We start from the raw sequence: 20762 nt of genomic DNA on the forward strand, positions 1-20762 counted from the left end.
AAACTTAAAAACAAATTAATCAACATCTAAACTAAATAAAATGTAACGTTTGTATATTCTAAATATCAAGACCAACATAATGCAGCATACCCTTAATTTTGTGCATAAATTAATTTGTAGACTTTGTTTATAATATCTGTCAATATTTAAAATGATGTCCTGTTGCCCATAGTAAAACAAATCCCGTTTAAAAAAAAAAAAAAGAATATGGACATTAAAGTGTGGTGCAAGGCATACCTGTTGCATTTTTAAAGATGCAATGTTTTTTTTTTCCTGATTGTTCCCTTGTTCCCCAAGTGTCTATATGGTTTGCTAAACTTTCTGGAAATAAGATTAACATAATGCATTAACTTGAATAAAGTACACAATTTTTGAATAATATTTTTTTTTATTACTGTTGTAATATATTTTGATATCAAAGCAACATGGCTACAGGTGAGTATCACAGGCAAAGATGGACCAAGCAGCAAGCAGATGGCACTGACACAAAAGACATAGCAGAACTCAGTACTAGGGAAACTCCAGCTTCTGAAAAAATCATAATTTACATGCAAGCAAATAATCTGGTGTAAACACCCTGCCGATGTGGGTGGCTCTCTGCCACTGTGGGCAAGGGAGACAGCGATGGCCTGGAGCCCTTGCAAGATGTTAGTTGCAAGGCTTTGGAATGAGGAGGCAAGTTGTTCTTGTCCCTGCCTGATCTCTGCCAGACCTTGGCAGAGTTGAGCAACACCTTGCTCAACACTGGTTCGGTGCTCAGTGAGCCGGACAGCTATCTGGCTTACCTCCCGGATGACCCCGTCCTGAAAAGCATTTAGGCTCTCACCATACCTAGCTATTTCAAGCAGGATCTCCGGGATAGCAGAGGGTTGGGTGGGGGGGCCAGTTGGAACCTGGATAGGTGGGATTTGTGGGCCCACACTACCAGACCCACTAGGTCCCTCCACCTCAGCCTCAGCCACATAACCCTCCTGTGACTCCAACTGCTCACCCCCCCTGTGCTGTGTTAGGTAGCAAGCAAATAGAAGAATGTGGGGAAAAAGAGTAGAAAACAGCATTATGGTTTTTTTGTTTTTTTTTACATTTTAAATACCAGACAAATATGTGTGTAAACTTACCTGGCAAGTCATGTTCCGTCAGGATTTCAGGCAGGTCCGTGTCCATATGAGACACTCCTTGCCCCTCCTCATAACTCACACAGTCCATCGCCATCTCCTCCAACTCTGTAAACTCTACAGCGACAGCTGGTCCTCCACCTGTAGCCCTTGAGGCATTCCACTCCGCAGACCTCTTGCCCTTCAGGCGGGATTTGAAGTCGGCCCAACTACATATGTTTTGAAAAATAGGGGCAAAGTAGAGTATTATTAATTTATGTAATAATATATAGGACACATGTTCTGGTTTTGTTTGCTATACACAACATCACAAGTAACTACCTTTTGAAGACTACTTAGCACAGATAATGGACTGCCAAGATGCACTTACCGTCGTCTAACTTCCTGTGATGTTCTGACGATAGAGCCGACTTCATTCACAGAATGAGTGATGTCCCTCCAGATGCGATCTTTCGTAGCAGCACCCATGTTTTTCGGGCCTCTATGTATTTTGGACATGGCCTGCGTGACCAAAACACGCAACTCCCTCTTAGTGAATGCTGGCTGTCTTTTTTTTCGTCTTGAAGTAGCCTGTGAGCTTTGCTCCTGTTGCTCCTCACCATCTTCCTCGTCACTAGCAGCTTCTGTATGTTGTGGTTGTGTGGCTAATGATGAATCTCCCTCAGTTTGCCCAGTATGTGTGTCTGGCAGGGTAACCCCACTTAACTGTTGGGATTCAGAAGCTGTAATGTCTCTAGTACTGGGTCCTGCGTCTTCTGAATCCGCAGAGGCGGATTCCAGCATTCGCCGCTGCAAATCTATGCGTTTTTTGGCCAATTCTACCTGCTGCCGCTGCAAGCGGTCCATCTCTGCTGCAAAATCCTCACGAGTTGCCATGTTGGTAATGACATGTCTGTACGCACAGGTGTGTAGGTATTTATAGGTATGTGCGCAGCGTTAATTCACACAGGTGTAAATTATGCTAATAGTGTGACTGATTGTACTGCTTATTTAAGGGCCTGCTTTGCAGCCTGTGTGAGTGTGTGTATGATGACAGTAGCTGGTGTGTTTTGTGAGAGAAGGTGGTCGACGTTTGTACTTTGCAGAGTGAGTATTTTTTGCATTGTCAAGCATACAGATGTCCGTTTATTAGCTTATAGCATGTAGAGCGTAGTGCGTTTTTTTGGCGAAGTTTCGTTTGCGAGTATTCCTACATTAGTCATTTATAAAGGCAAGTATGTTTGGTGGTGCAATGGAGGTGGGTTTCTGTATTTGGGAGGATATCTGTTTGTTATTTAAATGGCTTAGAATGCCATATGTTTTTTTTTTTTACCCTGTACTTTACAGTGTGTATGTTATATTTGTTCTGAAGTTTTTTTGTGCTCTTAACCTCCTTGTGTGTCTCTTGTAGGTCACAGTTATTTGGAGAAACTATCCATATTTTCTTTGTGGCCAATTAGCCATTTTCCTTTTTCAAATTATCTGCAGCAAGTCACTTGTCCTTTATTGATCAGGTAAGTACCCTAGCCCTGTGTGTCCTGGAGTATGTGTGTGTTAAAAGTGTGTATCTTATGTTTTTAGTCAAATTTGTTTTTACTTTAATGTTGATTTTTGTGTGTGCCAATTTTTGTTAAAGCTCAAAGTAGGGCTGTTCTTGGCTGTAATAGCTACTAAAGGGACCACTTTTTTAAAGAATTTGGTTAGAATTAGAAAACTCATTTACATTATTCATACTTAGTTGTTAGAATATATATTGTTGGTGTTATTATATGGGTATGTTTGTATTCTTTCATACTTTTGGAATTGTGATGATAACCTATGTTTGAAACACTTATCAAATTTTTGTTTTCACTTTTGTTTAAAAATTTGAAATTTTGTGTCGTAATTGATTCCAGAAGAAATGTCGTATGCTCCTGCAGTAAGTTAACACCCATACACTTTTACTTAGATTATGGATGACAATGTGTGTTTTAAATTATGTATTATTTTCAATATTCTTACCTTCATTTTAAGTTGGTGATGTTGATTTTTGTGGCTGCTGAAGCCCTCCCACCCCAACCCACGGAAGCACTCCCACCCCAACCGCTGCCAGCCCTCCAACCGCAACCGGCTCCTCATCAACCAAGGCAACGCTGGCGTGCTAGGCCACCAATTTTCCGTACCCGTGTCCTCTTTTTTGGGATGCCTGATGATGTGGTTTTGCGAAGATACAGGCTGCCACCTCATCTAATCCTAGACATAATAGAGAGTGATCTGGAACCTTCAATTCGGCATCCTACAGCAATACCACCATTGACACAATTCCTTGCTGTGTTACATTTTGTTGCCACAGGTTCATACCAACATGTTGTGGGAGATCTGGTTGGCATGTCGCAGGGCCAGTTCAGTAAGGTCCTGCGGCGTGTCAGCCAGGCTTTCATCAAGCGTGTTAAGCAATTTATTGCTATGCCTTTGGATGTTGGTGCCCTAGATGTGGTGAAGCGGCAATTTGAGGAAGGTGGTAGTCGCTTCCCACATGTTATTGGGGTTGTGGATGGCACACATGTAGCTATTGTGCCACCAAGACATAATGAAGAAATTTATAGAAACAGGAAACTGTTTCATTCTCTGAATGTAATGGTTGTTTGTGGGCCATCCCTCCAGATCCTGTCCCTGAATGCGAAGTTCCCTGGGAACTCCCATGATGCCTATGTAATTAGACAATCAGGGATATGGCAGAGATTAAGATCGAGGCAAGGACAAGACATGTGGTTATTTAGTGAGTTTTTGTCCAATTTTTTTAACACTAATATTTTTACAATATAATTTGATAATTAAAATAATTTCTTCTCATCAAACAGGAGACCGTGGATATCCTTGCACCCCCTGGCTCATGACTCCTTACCGTAAGCCCAGGCCAGGACCACAGACGGCATTTAACTCCGCGCTTACTGCCACTAGACAGCTGCTGGAGCGCACAATTGGTGTCCTTAAAGGACGCTTTCGTGTGCTCCACCGCACTGGTGGCGACATCATGTATTCGCCGAAGATGGCAAGTAAAATAGTGGTCCTGTGCGCTATCCTCCATAACATCGCTGTAAGGAGTCGCGTGGAGCTTCCTCAAAAAGAGGAATTGCCTGATGAGGAGCCAGGGGTTGGGCGGAGATACGGTGGAGGGAGTGTTTCCCGGAGTGGCAGTCAAGTAAGGGCACACATTGTGGAAGAATATTTCAGGTATAGTTTTATATTTTTTTTATCATTTTTAAAATCTAAAAACAATGTATATTTCTGTGAATTTTGCTATGATGTCATTAAGGTAGCTATTGAAAGCTCATTGTGTATTTGTTTTGTTGTGTGTGATTATATTCATATTTGTTTATGTAAATATTCAAACATGTTAACCTTACAATGTGTGTTTGTGGTTTTGTTTTTTCCAAGTTGGTTCAAAATTTCAATATTTTTTTTTTTATTTCCATTCCTGTTTTTTTGAAATTAACAAACAACATATGTTACTAAATGTTGTTCACTTTGTGACTGTGCAGCTGATTGCTCATACAAAAAGTGGTGAGTACACAGTTTTAGTTTTTTTGATCATAAAAGTGTGTGTGTATAATTGTGCGAATAGGTGACTATTGTCATACACTTCCGCGACTGCGTATTTCCGCTCTAGCGAACACCCCTCTACTCTTCCCAGCACTGCAGCCAGCAATAGTGTTGTCAATGCACACATAAATAAAGTTTTTTGATATGACACCATATATCTTAGACCAATCACATGCCAACACACACTATAAATATATGCCCAAATAAGGAAAACGCCATTGCCATGATGCGTGCAGCACCTTTCACCAGGCGGGAGCTCCGCGTCCTGGTAGCGGTGATGGACCGCCGCGTAGGCCCATTTAAGGGATGTTATAAATTTTTGTGAGTGTCATTATATGTACAGTGTTTATGTGTGCAATGTTTTGTGTGTCCACTCTAGGTCGACACTCATTAGTTCGACAGGGTTGCCAGGACAACATGGTTTATATGTGCTCAGTTTTCAGGCTAACATTTCTACCTGAGTGGAGTTTAGTATGTTGTTAGTATTTTACACTTGTGCCTGTGTATTCATAATGTTTGCACTTTCAAATCACATGCTTCACTTTGTTAGCCAGCCTAACAACACAATGATTTGTGGTGTGAAAGTTAGACTCACAAAATGCTTATTGGATTTTTCAACACCTGTTTGACCTTATTTAGTAAGGGCGGCTTTCAGGGAGTGTGGGCATGCTAGGATATTGTTGTCCTTCTGAAGATGTTGATATGCAGTGTGATGATGCAGGGCCAAACCCCCAAAAATTGCATTCTCTTCACTCCAGATGTGAATGAATGCCAACATGGTGTTACATTTACTAAGATGGTAGTTCTCTTTAACATGGGATGTTGCCCATAGCAACCAATAAGATTATACTTGTAATTTTTTTGTCCACTTTTACAAGATAATATGTATAATTTGATTGGTTGCTATGGTCAACGTCCCATCTTAAATAGAACTCCCGTAGTAGTAAATGTACCCCATGGTGTGGTACACTTTCTTGTAAAAAACAAAAAAACATTGCTGAGCAGGCTTGTGTGTTGTTCTGCTACTGATTTATCCTTAAAACAGCCATGATGTAGTCACTTAGGCATTAAAGCAGGCCTGTCCAAACTGCGGCCCTCCAGCTGGTGAGAAACTACACATCCCAGCATGCCCTGACACAGTTTTGCATTCTCTGACCCCAAAACTGTGTCAAGGCATGCTGGTATATGTAGTTTCACAACAGCTGGAGGGCCTCAGTTTGGACAGGCCTGCATTAAAGTGTGCTTTGTGCCCTGCTTGTATAATAGGTAATGTGAGTAAGTTATTAATGTTTTCTTTGACTCTTCTTTTCAGATGCTGCAGTTGGAGATCCCAGCACTTTGCCAGCACTTTTAGGGCGGCTAAAAGCCCATTTAAGGGATGTTATAGCCGACATTGAGGCTATTGAAAATGTCCTATAATTTTCTTTTGTTAATTTTGTTTACATTTTAATTTCTTTATAAAAAAAAAATTGTTGAAGTTAAGTGGGTGTTGTGTTTATTTATGCTATAAAGGAACAGCACATTGGCGTGCAGAAATTGGTGACCTTAAACAGTTCACACATCTTACTTAAGATTAAAAACATAAAAATAGAACGCAAAAAATTAAAAATACAAAACCCGTTAGGAGGTTATGGATTCTAAATACATGAAAAGACATTTATTCACACACTACACATATACACAATACTTCAAACATTTGCATTAGAGCGTGAAAAATTCCCATATCTATATTTGTCAATTTACCAGTGTGGCCGGAGAGCCCCCAGCCACGAGGCAAATGGCCGCCCTGGCACTGAAGGGGTTAATCCCTAGTGCCCGGCGCCATTTGCCAGGACAAAGGGGCTCTTGGCGCCAAATTTGAATTGTATTATGGGCGCTAGGCGCCGTGTTTTATTCATGTAAAAAAAATGTGTAAACTGGTATTTTAAATGTGCCGTGGTCCCGGACCCCTCCGGAGACCACGGCAGGGAGGACAGCCCCCGGCGCGCTCAGCAGAGTGTGCGCGCCGGGGGAGAGGAGACAGCCGCTGGCCGCCGGAGTCCGGGAGCTCCGCTCCCGGCGGCGGTCGGTGCACCCCCAGGCGCACTGGAGTGTGCGCGCCGGGGGAGACGGGGACTGCTGCATGCGGGAGATCAGCTCCCGCTGCAGCCTTCCGATGGGCACCGCCGGAGTCCGGGAGCTCCGCTCCCGGCAGCGGTGAGCACAGCCCCCCGGCACACTGAGCTGTGTGTGCGCCGGGGGGGGGAGAAGGGTGAGCCGCTGCGGCTGGGAGCTCAGCTCCCGCTGCAGCGCGCTCTGGGTCTGCCAGTGCTGGGGACGGGAGCTCCGCTCCCGGCGCCTCAGTACACTGGAGGCGACCAGCCGCGGCAGCCGGGACGGACGTCCCGGGCTGCCGGGCAGCGAGGGGGGTGCGCTGCAGCCCGGCTCCCCGCCGGACGCTGCAGCGAGGCACAAAATAGTCAGCGCCGCTCATGGGGGACCGGGCAAGCCGGCTCCCTAGCGGCGTGGGCACATTAGGCGGCCAATCAAGATGATGAAGCGCTGGGGTCCGGGAGCTACGCTCCTGGCGCCTCAGCGCTGAACAAAGCCAGAGTCACGGCGGCCGGGACAAGTGTCCCGGGCCGCCGGGCTTAGGTACAGGGGGGTGCGCCGCTGCGTGCGGCGAGGCCACAAAAGTAGTGCCACCCTGGGGGGACAGGGAGAGCCAGCTCCCTGGAACCCCAGAGGCAGAAAAGCAGGCTGGAGGATGGGGGAAGCCAGCCCCATACCTCCAGCACACAGAGAGCCCTCGCAGCCAGGCTGCAGGGCTAGGGAAGGCACTGCAGTGCCTGAGTATGTAGAGCCTGTGCAGGGCACAGGCTCAGTGTATATTTAACAAAGGGAAATGTACAGTGTGATTTAAAAATGTAATGTATTTAAAGATAAAATGCACTTACTTGGTTGTGTGTCCCAGGAGGGGGGAGTCCATGGCTGTGCAGGCTGATGGATTCTCCCAGACCTTTTCCCTAGAAACGGAGTGCATTCCCATCCAGCCTCGCAGTTCCAGTGGGGACAGGGAGAAGGAGAGGCAGCTCAGCTATGGAACGGGCTGAGGGGTTTCTTGGAGCTCCGTGGAGATCGGCCGTAGTGGCCGGGAGACCTGGACCGGGGGGCCAGGCTGCCCAGCTCTGGAGCCCAAGTCCAGGCTGCAGGCAGTGAGAGGGGTCCCGGGCAGGTTTCTGGAGGTCAGTTTGGGAGGGAGGAACTTCCCCCCAGCCAGACTGAGCGGCACCGTGGGAGTAGCCTGCTCTCCCAGATGGGAGAGACAAAGGAGACCGGCCACTCCCCACTGTCCATTGGGAACAATGTTGTGTGTGCATGAGTCCAGAGCATGCACAGCTCATGGGTAAACATTGATTGGTTGTACACCACAGGGCGGGCTTACCCCCTGTGGTAGAGGGTCTTGGAGAGGGATAAAAGGAGGGCAGTTGGCCCATAGGAGTGTGTATTGTAACATCTTCTTCTGCTGAAACATCTTATTTGTATGCTGTTGCCCCTAGCAATAGGGAGGAGCCTTTTTCAAGGTTTTTGAGCAATAAAACACCTTTGCCTCAAGAAGACTGCTTCATCTTGTGACCAACAGGGGTAGGCCAAACCTAGCCCCGTTCTCCGGCTGTCCAGGGAAGCACCTGACGTCTCCAAGCTCCGCCTTCTGCCAGCTACCGGTAGAGGCCTAGCAAGTGGCTAGTGGGGATTCGTCAACACCACACAGGTGTGGTAAAGCAGTGCGTCGGCACATACAGAGCAGAACCGTGGTTCCAAACGCCACGGCAGGTTAGGAGTTTGGTGGTGGCAGCGAGAACCCGCCCACAGCGCAGTGGGTGGAGTCAGTAACAGGCGGTTACTGACAGTAAGCGGGAATCCCCTATGTGGTCAGGCCTCGTGCGGCTTGACCTTCCATTCTGTGCGCAGTCGACGGGACGCGGCAAGCGGCGAGTGCTTCCGTGCGGTTCCGTCCTGTCACAGAAATTGGTGGCAGCAGTGGTGGGATAATCCCAGGCGGCTTTTCATCACCTGATTGGAGAAGCCGAGTTACTCAGGAGAGGAGTAACTGCAGCGCAGGAGAACGCACAAGATGGCGGAATTCAGCGGAATGTCCAAGGAGGATCTGGAGATCGTATGCCAGGGGAAGGGTGTGGATATCCATTCCAACGAGTCCAGAAGCGTCATGAAGGCAGCGCTCAGGAGCGTGGAGGAGTCTCATCGGGCGGAGGTGGAAAGCACTGACGGCGTCAGCATCGCAGAGGACGGCCCACCAGTGGACCTTCGTAAGGAACCGGTGAGAACCACAAGCCCCGCCCTCTCTCACAGCAGCAATGTTTCCCAGCAATCCCTAGCAGGGCCAGGATCCCAACGTCCCAGCGGGGGCAGTACGGATAGCCTAGCAGATCGGCTAGCGGAATTGGGGGAAAGGGCAACGGAGCAAGAGCGCTTGATCATCATCCAGATGTGGCGTGATGAGCGGGCACCACAGGCCGTGGTACCCCGGGAGCCGTTGTCAGCTGTTGTACACAGATCGGGACGTATTCAGTTTGCCAAGTTTGCAGACAGTGATGGGGACATTGATGGACATTTGCAAGTTTTTGAAAGGACTTGTAAACTACACGATCTACCCAAGTCAGAGTGGGTGAGACACCTTGTGCCCACTCTGCATGGAGAGGCCTTGGAGGCCTATCGAGGAGTGGCGACGGAGGACTGTGGGAACTACGACGAAGTCGAGAAGGCCCTCCTCCAGCGATTCTTCATCACTCCCGAGTCTTACAGGAAGAAATTCAGAGACTTGCCTAAGAATCCTAGCAGCACCCATGAGCAGTTCGCCACCCAGCTGCGGCAGTACGTGGTGAAGTGGGTGAAGGATTCAGAAGCAACTACATGGGACGCACTGATCGACCTGATCTGCAGGGAGCAGTTCTACCGCCGGTGCGCCCAGGAAGTGAAGGAGTGGGTGCTAGATCGGGAGCCACCCAGCTTAAAGATGGCTGCCCAATTAGCAGACAAGTATGTGGCAATTCGGCCACGGGGGCAGAAGCGCCCCGCCAGCAGCCAGCTCCAACAGACTGTACCACCAAGGGGACCACCCTCTTCAGCTCATCACCCCCAAAGACAAGCATCTTCCAACCCGGGTGCTCTTGGCCAGCAACCGCACCGCAGCGTCCCTGCAACTGATCAGAGATCATCGGTGCCACGACTGGAGAAGAAGTGCTACGGCTGTGGGAAAATCGGACATCTGAGGATGAACTGTCCTGCATCCCAAGCACCCCAGACTCGTGCCCCAAATCCGAGTGCTGGAGCCCGGATCGCTTGTTTGACGAGAGGAGATGAGCCTACAGAGACTGTTCCCCCTCCAGTCAGTCCGATGGAGTGTGGCGAGAGACAGGTGCACTCTGCGGAGAGAGTCACCTGCATGGCCAAACAGCCCCTACACAACATGTGGAGGCACCTGCAGCCAGTCCACGTGGGACCCCTGCAGGGAGAAGGCCTAAGAGACTCTGGGGCCTCAATCACTGTGGTGAGCCCCCACCTTATAAATCCTGCTGGAGTATTGCAGGGTCGCACTGCCACGATCACCCTGGCAGAAGGAACAGAAAAAGCGGTTCCCATGGCAAGAGTCTACCTGGACTGGGGAGCTGGACCAGAGTTGCGAGAAGTTGCCGTCATGGATGGTCTCCCAACTGATGTGGTCCTAGGAAATGATCTGGGTGGTGGGATCGTCACTATGTTTGTTGGCGCCATTCCCCGGAGTCAAGTTCCAAAACCACCGTTGACATCAGCTACTCCAGCACAGCCCAGCCCAGAGGAAAAGACTACAGCTGCTAGACAACTGCCAGCACAGCCAACCACAGCATCAACCAGCCCAGAGGAAAAGATTACAGCGGCTAGATCAGCACATCGACCCCGCATGCCTTTTGCCTCTGGTATGCCCACGTCCCCTAGCAACGCAGAGGATGTCGGTTCCAGCTCGTTTGATCCTGTGGGGGTGCCCAATGATGTTCCTGACCCAAGTGGTTTGCCAACTCCGGCGGTGAGTATGAGAAACCACACTGACTTTTCCATGACTGACCCCTACCAGACTGACCCTAGTAGTCCCCACCTAGATCCCCCTGTAGTGTGTCCCAATTTAGGAGAGATTGAGGGCCGCAGGCAGGAGTTTAGGGAGGCTCAACTCTCTGACCCATCCCTGAAAGGCATGAGGCGCCACTCTGGCAGCGGCCTTGACAGGGTTGGGGCAGGAAGTTTGACCTGGCGGGAAGGGTTAAGGTACAGGGTAGCCAGGAAAGTGGGAGGGGATAGACCAGATAGGGAATGTGTCCAACTGGTCCCCCCAGGGAACTTTCCTGTGCAACCGGTGTCGGTTGCCAGCGAAACCCCTTTGGACAGTAACCCGGAGACAGCCCGTACCCTGAAGTGCCTGACACAGAGCTTACCCTGGTCTGGAATGTCGGATGACGCCCAGACCAACTGTAAGGCTGGTGCCATGCGTTGGCAGCCGGGGCACTCCAGCGTTTGTGTTGTCTCTGGGACTCTGCCCATAGGAGAACCCTTGCAGCAAGTTGCTGTGGACATAGCAGGTCCCCTGCCTGTGCACAGTAGATCGGGGAAGACACGCAGCCTCCCTGTAGTGGATGCCACACAGGATCCAGAGGCTGGTGGTCTGGCCGCCATCACTGTGGCACAGGTAGCGGACGAGGAGGAAAGAGTAGGCCTAGGTGACAGGGTAGGTTTCCCGAGTCATAGGTCGACAGAAGAGGATTGGAGGGCAGGTCTGACAGTTAGGGCAGACAATTGCCAGATAGGTATGACGGAGGTGCAGTGCCTGGGGCACCATGTGGGAGGAGACAGGGGTAGGCCCAACCCAGAGGGGGTGGAGGCAACCAGAGGCTGTCCCCGACCCACATCACCCAGACCGGTACTGACCTTAGAACCTGTAAGGCCCTACGGACATGTTGTCATTGACTTTAGTCCTGTAGTGAACCCCTTGACAGAGATGGCTAGGAAGGGCATTCCCAAGTCAGTGGACTTTGCACCCGCTTGCGAGTTGGCATTCCAGTCATTGAAGGAGGCTCGGGTACCCGCTCCAGTGCTGATGGCGCACATTCTTGACCAGGACTGTGTGTTACGAACTATTGCGCCACTGCACGGACTGGGAGCAGTACCGAGCCAGAAAGAGCCATATGGGCAGGAGCACCCTGTGGCCTGTTTGAGCAGAAAACTGCTATTGTGGGAGGTGGGGTATGCCACAGTTGGGACACCGTGGGTGGCACTTGTTTGTAACCGGCCCCCCACAGTGGTGACTTACCACCTACCTGTTAGGTGGCTGCAACCTACCTTGGGGAAATTGGACAGACTTTTGTGGTGGAGCCTTGAACTTGGACTTCAGGTGGACTATTTGAACATTGTGCACCCACGACGAGAGGCCCACTGCACTATGGATGAACTGTCTAGGCCAGAGCCTACACCCCCCAGGTAGCGTCCCCTTCACCCCAACGGACTGCGGGACCAGGACCCAAATCGTTGGGACATGGGTCCCTGGTTGACCCGCTTGAATGGGGGGGGAGGAGTGTGGCCGGAGAGCCCCCAGCCACGAGGCAAATGGCCGCCCTGGCACTGAAGGGGTTAATCCCTAGTGCCCGGCGCCATTTGCCAGGACAAAGGGGCTCTTGGCGCCAAATTTGAATTGTATTATGGGCGCTAGGCGCCGTGTTTTATTCATGTAAAAAAAATGTGTAAACTGGTATTTTAAATGTGCCGTGGTCCCGGACCCCTCCGGAGACCACGGCAGGGAGGACAGCCCCCGGCGCGCTCAGCAGAGTGTGCGCGCCGGGGGAGAGGAGACAGCCGCTGGCCGCCGGAGTCCGGGAGCTCCGCTCCCGGCGGCGGTCGGTGCACCCCCAGGCGCACTGGAGTGTGCGCGCCGGGGGAGACGGGGACTGCTGCATGCGGGAGATCAGCTCCCGCTGCAGCCTTCCGATGGGCACCGCCGGAGTCCGGGAGCTCCGCTCCCGGCAGCGGTGAGCACAGCCCCCCGGCACACTGAGCTGTGTGTGCGCCGGGGGGGGGAGAAGGGTGAGCCGCTGCGGCTGGGAGCTCAGCTCCCGCTGCAGCGCGCTCTGGGTCTGCCAGTGCTGGGGACGGGAGCTCCGCTCCCGGCGCCTCAGTACACTGGAGGCGACCAGCCGCGGCAGCCGGGACGGACGTCCCGGGCTGCCGGGCAGCGAGGGGGGTGCGCTGCAGCCCGGCTCCCCGCCGGACGCTGCAGCGAGGCACAAAATAGTCAGCGCCGCTCATGGGGGACCGGGCAAGCCGGCTCCCTAGCGGCGTGGGCACATTAGGCGGCCAATCAAGATGATGAAGCGCTGGGGTCCGGGAGCTACGCTCCTGGCGCCTCAGCGCTGAACAAAGCCAGAGTCACGGCGGCCGGGACAAGTGTCCCGGGCCGCCGGGCTTAGGTACAGGGGGGTGCGCCGCTGCGTGCGGCGAGGCCACAAAAGTAGTGCCACCCTGGGGGGACAGGGAGAGCCAGCTCCCTGGAACCCCAGAGGCAGAAAAGCAGGCTGGAGGATGGGGGAAGCCAGCCCCATACCTCCAGCACACAGAGAGCCCTCGCAGCCAGGCTGCAGGGCTAGGGAAGGCACTGCAGTGCCTGAGTATGTAGAGCCTGTGCAGGGCACAGGCTCAGTGTATATTTAACAAAGGGAAATGTACAGTGTGATTTAAAAATGTAATGTATTTAAAGATAAAATGCACTTACTTGGTTGTGTGTCCCAGGAGGGGGGAGTCCATGGCTGTGCAGGCTGATGGATTCTCCCAGACCTTTTCCCTAGAAACGGAGTGCATTCCCATCCAGCCTCGCAGTTCCAGTGGGGACAGGGAGAAGGAGAGGCAGCTCAGCTATGGAACGGGCTGAGGGGTTTCTTGGAGCTCCGTGGAGATCGGCCGTAGTGGCCGGGAGACCTGGACCGGGGGGCCAGGCTGCCCAGCTCTGGAGCCCAAGTCCAGGCTGCAGGCAGTGAGAGGGGTCCCGGGCAGGTTTCTGGAGGTCAGTTTGGGAGGGAGGAACTTCCCCCCAGCCAGACTGAGCGGCACCGTGGGAGTAGCCTGCTCTCCCAGATGGGAGAGACAAAGGAGACCGGCCACTCCCCACTGTCCATTGGGAACAATGTTGTGTGTGCATGAGTCCAGAGCATGCACAGCTCATGGGTAAACATTGATTGGTTGTACACCACAGGGCGGGCTTACCCCCTGTGGTAGAGGGTCTTGGAGAGGGATAAAAGGAGGGCAGTTGGCCCATAGGAGTGTGTATTGTAACATCTTCTTCTGCTGAAACATCTTATTTGTATGCTGTTGCCCCTAGCAATAGGGAGGAGCCTTTTTCAAGGTTTTTGAGCAATAAAACACCTTTGCCTCAAGAAGACTGCTTCATCTTGTGACCAACAGGGGTAGGCCAAACCTAGCCCCGTTCTCCGGCTGTCCAGGGAAGCACCTGACGTCTCCAAGCTCCGCCTTCTGCCAGCTACCGGTAGAGGCCTAGCAAGTGGCTAGTGGGGATTCGTCAACACCACACAGGTGTGGTAAAGCAGTGCGTCGGCACATACAGAGCAGAACCGTGGTTCCAAACGCCACGGCAGGTTAGGAGTTTGGTGGTGGCAGCGAGAACCCGCCCACAGCGCAGTGGGTGGAGTCAGTAACAGGCGGTTACTGACAGTAAGCGGGAATCCCCTATGTGGTCAGGCCTCGTGCGGCTTGACCTTCCATTCTGTGCGCAGTCGACGGGACGCGGCAAGCGGCGAGTGCTTCCGTGCGGTTCCGTCCTGTCACAACCACAACAATGTTTATGGACAATTATGGCTACAAAGTGTTCTTCTGGTATTCTTTGGAGACTTAATTGGTCAGGACCATTGTCATTAATTACACTAATTGGGTTCGTAATTGAGGAGGGCTTGTGGACTTTTAACAGAAAGGTGTAATTCCACTGAATAGGAAAAAAACCCCATTGTGGAGCGTTTGTCCGCAAAAGTGTGCACTTTTAACATGGATGTGTAAATCTACTAAAACTTAGTATTTTTACGATGAAGTATGTGTTAATGCGATAGTTTCGCATTGCTGCGATGGTTTCGCATTGCTGCGATGTCATTTCGCGTACGCCCACTTTGTGTAATACTGCGTACGAATTAGCAAAAATACGTTGAGGGCGGAATTTCGCAATTTTGCAACATGTTCGCAATTTTGCACATACCTTGTGCGAACGAAAAAAATAGCTAACAACTCGGAATGACCCCCAATATCCCAGATCTGTCACTCTGTGACTGTGGATAACGCTAGGCGTGGCTTGGAGCTCTCATTGGGTTAGCGCTAGGTCTATCACACCCAGTCCACAGCTGATTGGCTGAGAAAAGCCCTCCCACACAGGTTACATCCAATGGGAGGCTCTGCCCTTTGCCTGCTGCGTCTTCCCTGGACTTCACTGGGCTGCATAGGGCCTCGCCGTCGGGGGGAAAGCTGCGGTGCCTGTACAGCAGGAGAACATTATCTTCCACTATAATGCCATCCCGCCATATAACACACAGGAGCCTGGTATAGGTATATCAACAGTAGTCAGCAGTGTAAGGCGCTCCGTTGTATGCGTCCCACCGCCAGCGTGTCACGTTTACTCGGCGGGTGTGAGGGCTTATGGCGCGTCTCCTGGGCTCCTGGACACTCTACCTCCCTGCCCCACCCGCGGCACCGCCGCAACTGCCCCTCCTTCCCCCCCAGACCCCATTCGCGTCTCCCCCGCTTCCACCACTCCCCCAACCACAGCGCCTACTAGGTGATTCATCGTGCCCCTTAACCATCGCACGCCCTTTGCCCGTGCAATATTTAACCACTCACAAAATTATGATTGGAGGTAATACCCCATATAATAAAAATATTGCACGCCCCAAAGGCCTGCAAGGGTTAAAGGGGCGTAGCCCCTTGCAACAGTGTGAAGAGCGCCCGTGGGGCGCGATGAATCACCTAGTTATCTATAAAGACGCTAGCAATTTTTAGCAGCCGTGCAAACGCTATGCCGCCGCCCACTGGGAGTGTATTTTAGCTTAGCAGAAGTGCGAACGAATGTATTACAGAGCGCATGCAAACATTTTTTGTGTAGTTTGAGAGTAGCTCAAAACCTACTCAGCGCTTGCGATCACTTCAGACTATTCAGTTCCGGATTTGACGTCACACACCCGCCCAGCGTTCGCCCAGCCATGCCTGCCTTTTTCCTGGCACGCCTGCATTTTCCCAAACACTCCCTTAAAACGGTCAGTTGCCACCCAGAAATGCCCACTTCATGTCAATCACTCTGCGGCAACCAGTGCGACTGAAATGCATCGCTAGACCCTGTGCAAAACTACATCATTCGTTGTGTCCGTATGTCACACGTGCGCATTGCACCGCATACGCATGCGCAGGACTGCCATTTTTAGCCTGATCGCTGCGCTGCAAACAAATGCAGCTAGCGATCAACTCAGAATGACCCCCAATGTTCAGTATCAAGCAAATCATCTCATCTATCAAGATATATATGGTCTAATAGTGCAGATTGTAATTCCCTTAGAGAAGGGGAAGATTTCTTAATCCAATTATCCAGGATCATTTTCTTACCCTTGGCTACTATAGGAGCTGATAGAGGAACCATGTGTTCAATGGAATCATGTTCTTCCCTTATGAGCAAAAAGGAAGGAAGCGGGTGAAAAATGAAGTTGTGTCTGGAAGGTTTGTCTCATAAAGGCTGTACAGCGCTGCGGAATATGCGTGCGCTATATAAGTTAGACATTGTCTGAACTTAGCTGCCGAATAAAAAAACCTCATCTTTGAGCCAACTGGCTGGTTTAAAAAATGGGCAGGTTTGCCGGCGGACACAGGGCTTTCAGGGTAACGTCGGAGGTAAAGATTAGCTATCTTCTAGAATCAATGGGTTACACCAACCTTCTACTAAATTGGGACCCAGCTACATTGGACCATTTAGGATTTCCTTGTCCATCAAGCTGGGCTCTGTACGTCTAGACCTACCTACTTTCAGGAGAATTCCCAGGACATTTCACATATCATTACTGAACCTGTGTTTAACTCCAGCGTTAACAGAGATCTTTCTAGACCTAAATCCAGTTACCATGGTGGACATGAGAGATTGAATAAGAGATAGGAAATATTCTGGATACCAGATGGTGGAGAGTTGCAATATTTGGTACACTGGACATGATATGAGTCAAGGAAAGGTCTTGGGTTACTCAAAGGCTAAAAGGACCCTTTCATAATCCGTATTTTAGGGGCTGGACCCTTCCTCAAGGGAAGGCGGGGAAGGGGGTACTGTCAGGAGTTGTAGTCGCAGGTGCAACTGCTCCTCTGGTCACTCAGTTGCTATGGTGCTGTTAGGTGAACGTGCCCAAGTGTTCTGCCAATTGTGAATTAATGAGAAGTTATTACTTTGGTCACATCTTCTCTTTCTTCTGAGGGTTTTTTTTCCTTCGTCTTCAGTGATTTCTATCTAAAATTATTCAAAATTCTCATAATAATGAAAATTAGCATACATATATTACAGGAGAAGTCCATGCAGTAACAAGTTCCAACCTGCATGGTATGCCCATGGAGAAAGGAATTGGTGGGTATAATCAGATGACCTTGCTCCACCAGGAGACCACAGATATTTTTAGCACTGATAGATTAGAGGGTGGATACTCATCCCTGAGAAATATAAGTAGGCTTACTCTACCACTATTAGAGATTCCCTCTTTCCATCAATGATCACCTGCTACTGATTCCACCCACTGTACGGCGGGTAACTTGTTGCCACCAAAGGCTCCTACAATGGCACCTTGAATCACTTCTTCCAGGCTCCTACCACCAGCACCTGGAACTGCTTACTTCTGAGGATGTGAGCAGTGCTGCAACACTTCCTGGGTAGTGTTGGCACATTACCACTGGTCCCTTACTATGGACCAGTCTCTGCAGGGTAACTGCCAAAAGATTTCAGCTTGGAGACACCAGGCTAAATCCAGAACAGCCGGAGAATGGAATATAATTTTGCACAATTCCGATGGCTACAAGATACAGAAGATGTAGACGTCATAAGGCAAGATGTTTATTGCTCAAATGTCTAGAAAAAAGACAAATACCAGCTTGGGACAATTCACAGCACACAAAAGGACACAGCCCTACCCCAAACCTCTTTGACTAGTATACAATCAGCTAATTATCTCATATAAATACATCTTACATTTCAAAAGAGCTGAACAATTTCCTCTTTCATGTCATACATATACATCCCACACCGGTTTAAGTCAAACACAATCTGATTTAGCATATAACTGTCTATATCGGAAACACTTTCTTAGATAGCTTCACAATATAGGAATCTCCCCTTGAGTGCCTTTCAAAGGCAGGGTCACCACCAAACCGCCTGCTAAGCAGGAGAATTACCATATTAATGGAAGATAACCTCCTCCTCTTCCTCATCCTCCTCTTCCTATTCCTCCTCTTCCTCCTCCTCTTCCTCCTGCCACAAGTCTATTAGTGTTGTACCAATTACATTTGGCCCCTTAGTGCTCACCATAAAATTTGTGTGTGTATTTAAAGGGGGTGTCTTGCTTGCACAAACATCAGACAATACAGATTAACTGTGAATTTTTTGTTTCACCCATACATAAGACATGTGAAGGACAAATTGAGTATGGTGTCCAAATACTTCATGATAAAGGCATACAAAACAGTACAGCTGAAATCCTAACATCAGAAAAAGGGGATGGGGTCAGGATAGGTGGAATGCAAATATATTATAACATTATAACAGGAATGTGTTCAAGGGATGTCCAAATGTCTTAATTCCAAGATAGCTATAGCGAGAAGTCCACCAAGTCCAGTTTCATACTGGTTTTTGTACATCAGAAGCTGCCAAGGATTGGGTCTAGTCCAATTATGGAAAAGGGAGAACTTCAGAACATGAAATATTGGTTTTCGGTGGAGATATGGGCAATGGATGGAACAAGTTCATCATAGGAATCAGTTCATCATGGGAATGATGAGCAAGTTCATTACAGGAATCAGACCCAACCTCTTCTATAAAGCATCTTGTCTCTTACGTTCCCTCAGGCGTTACGGTATAATAATGAACACTATTTAAGATGTACTTTGTTACTTTGATTTTTAAATTTCACAGAGAATTTATTATAGAATTTGTTTCCAGCCTGGTCTTTCCAGATACCAGTACATTGATTTCCATGGCATAAAAGTTCTGACAGATTTATAAACGGCAGATCTGATGTCTTGGCTCCTCAAGCTGTAGATTATTGGGTTGAGCAATGGCGTCACCAGTGTGTAAAGTAAAGAGAGTCCTTTGTTTGTATTCACAACGTTATTATTGGTGGGGAATAGATATATAAACCCAAAGGTTCCGTAGTAGACACACACAATGGTTAAGTGGGAGCTGCAGGTGGAGAAGGCTTTATGTCGGCCACTGATGGAGGGCATCTTGAGGATGATGTGAAGTATAGAGATGTAGGTAACCAGGATGAACATGGATGGAGACAAAAGGACAGGAATAGCAACCACCGCGGTGGCCAGTTGCACAGGCATCGTATCGGAGCAAGACAGTCTTATTAGTGACATAATATCGCAAAAGAAGTGATTAATTATTGTAAGACCACAGAATTGTAATTTGCTCAAGAATATGTATATAACAAGTGAGCATGTGAAGCCCATCAGCCAGCAGAAGGAGACTATCTGATTCTGACGTGTGAAGGTCATAATGTTGGCATAGTGTAATGGTCTACAGATGGCCACGTGGCGATCCAAGGACATGGCTGCCAACAACAAACATTGGGATATGGTTGGAACAGCTAATAAATAGAACTGGAATATACACCGGGCAACTGATATCTTTCCGCCCCCAGCCAGTATCAGCCATAGCATGTTGGGCACAATGTTACTGGTGAAGAGGATTTCCGACAGGGACAACTGGCTGAGGAAGAAGTACATGGGGGAGTGGAGGCTCTGGTTGGCTCCAACCAATGCAATGACGAGGACATTTGCCGATAAGACCATGACATAGATAACCAGGAAGAGGATGAAAAGTAATATCCTGAGGTTGTGGAGGTTTCCGAATCCCAGGACGAGAAATTCTGGGACCCCAGTCTGGTTCCTCTCGTCCATTCCTTGGAGAACGTTAGACATCACTTGTGATCAGAGAATGCTGGTTTCAATTTAAAAGAAAACATGGTTAAAAAATGTCATATGACTATATTGTTCAGAGTCCATATTGTGTCCTGGCAACTCGTACATTAATGGAGAAAGCGTAGGCTTGGACACAAGATATCTGTGATGATGTCTCTGGGGGGGGCAATAATGAGGGTTCTCAGAGTCAAAAGGCCATTTCCTGTTTCCACCTTTCTACATCCAAAAGTGTACACAACCGAGAGCTAAAGTTCCATAGTTCCATAGGGCCTAATTCAGATCTGATCGCAGCAGCAAATTTGTTAGCTAATGGACAAAACCATGTGCAGTGCAGGGGGGGGGGGGCAGTTATAACGTGCAGCAAGAGTTATATTTGGGTGGGTTATTTTGTTTCTGTGCATGGGAAATACTGGCTGCTTTATTTTTCCACTGCAATTTAGATTTCAGTTTCAACACACCCCACCCAAATCTAACTCTCTCTGCACATGTTATATCTGCCCCATGGTTGGGTTGGTATGGGCAACGTATCCACTCTTTCTCCCTCCAAGACTTGATACAGCTCCCCACCTAATGGGTATTTTATACTGACCAAACCCAGCTGTATAATCTCAAATGATAAAGATGGAAGCCATCTTTGTTCATAGACTCCATGGGGTATATTTACTAAGATTCGTGTTTCTCCCGATTTGGAGGGAGATTAAACACGAATTACATCGAATGTGTGAATTTGCAACTTTTTGAATTTTTTACGCCAGATTTACTATGCTGTCGTATTTTGCATTTTAATTTTTTTCCGATGTCGATGTAATTCGTAATTTCGGCCAGTGTTTTACGGGAGTGAATAGTAAAACACTGCCG

General features: G+C 49.2%; 1 protein-coding gene across 1 annotated transcript; it reads right to left on the reverse strand.

Annotated features, from left to right (window-relative positions):
- Positions 1-18899: 18899 nt before the first annotated feature.
- LOC134934150 (olfactory receptor 6F1-like) lies at positions 18900-19904 on the reverse strand. The gene has a single exon (XM_063929649.1). It carries the CDS (start codon positions 19902-19904, stop codon positions 18900-18902), a length of 1005 nt encoding a protein of 334 aa, XP_063785719.1.
- Positions 19905-20762: the final 858 nt, after the last annotated feature.

Source organism: Pseudophryne corroboree, chromosome 6 (genome assembly GCF_028390025.1).
Source record: "Pseudophryne corroboree isolate aPseCor3 chromosome 6, aPseCor3.hap2, whole genome shotgun sequence".
NCBI lineage: Eukaryota > Metazoa > Chordata > Amphibia > Anura > Myobatrachidae > Pseudophryne > Pseudophryne corroboree.

What these genes read in the sequence shown, in the direction of transcription:
- LOC134934150 (XM_063929649.1), bottom strand. Translation starts at nt 19,904, where the DNA reads ATGTCTAACGTTCTCCAAGGAATGGACGAGAGGAACCAGACTGGGGTC.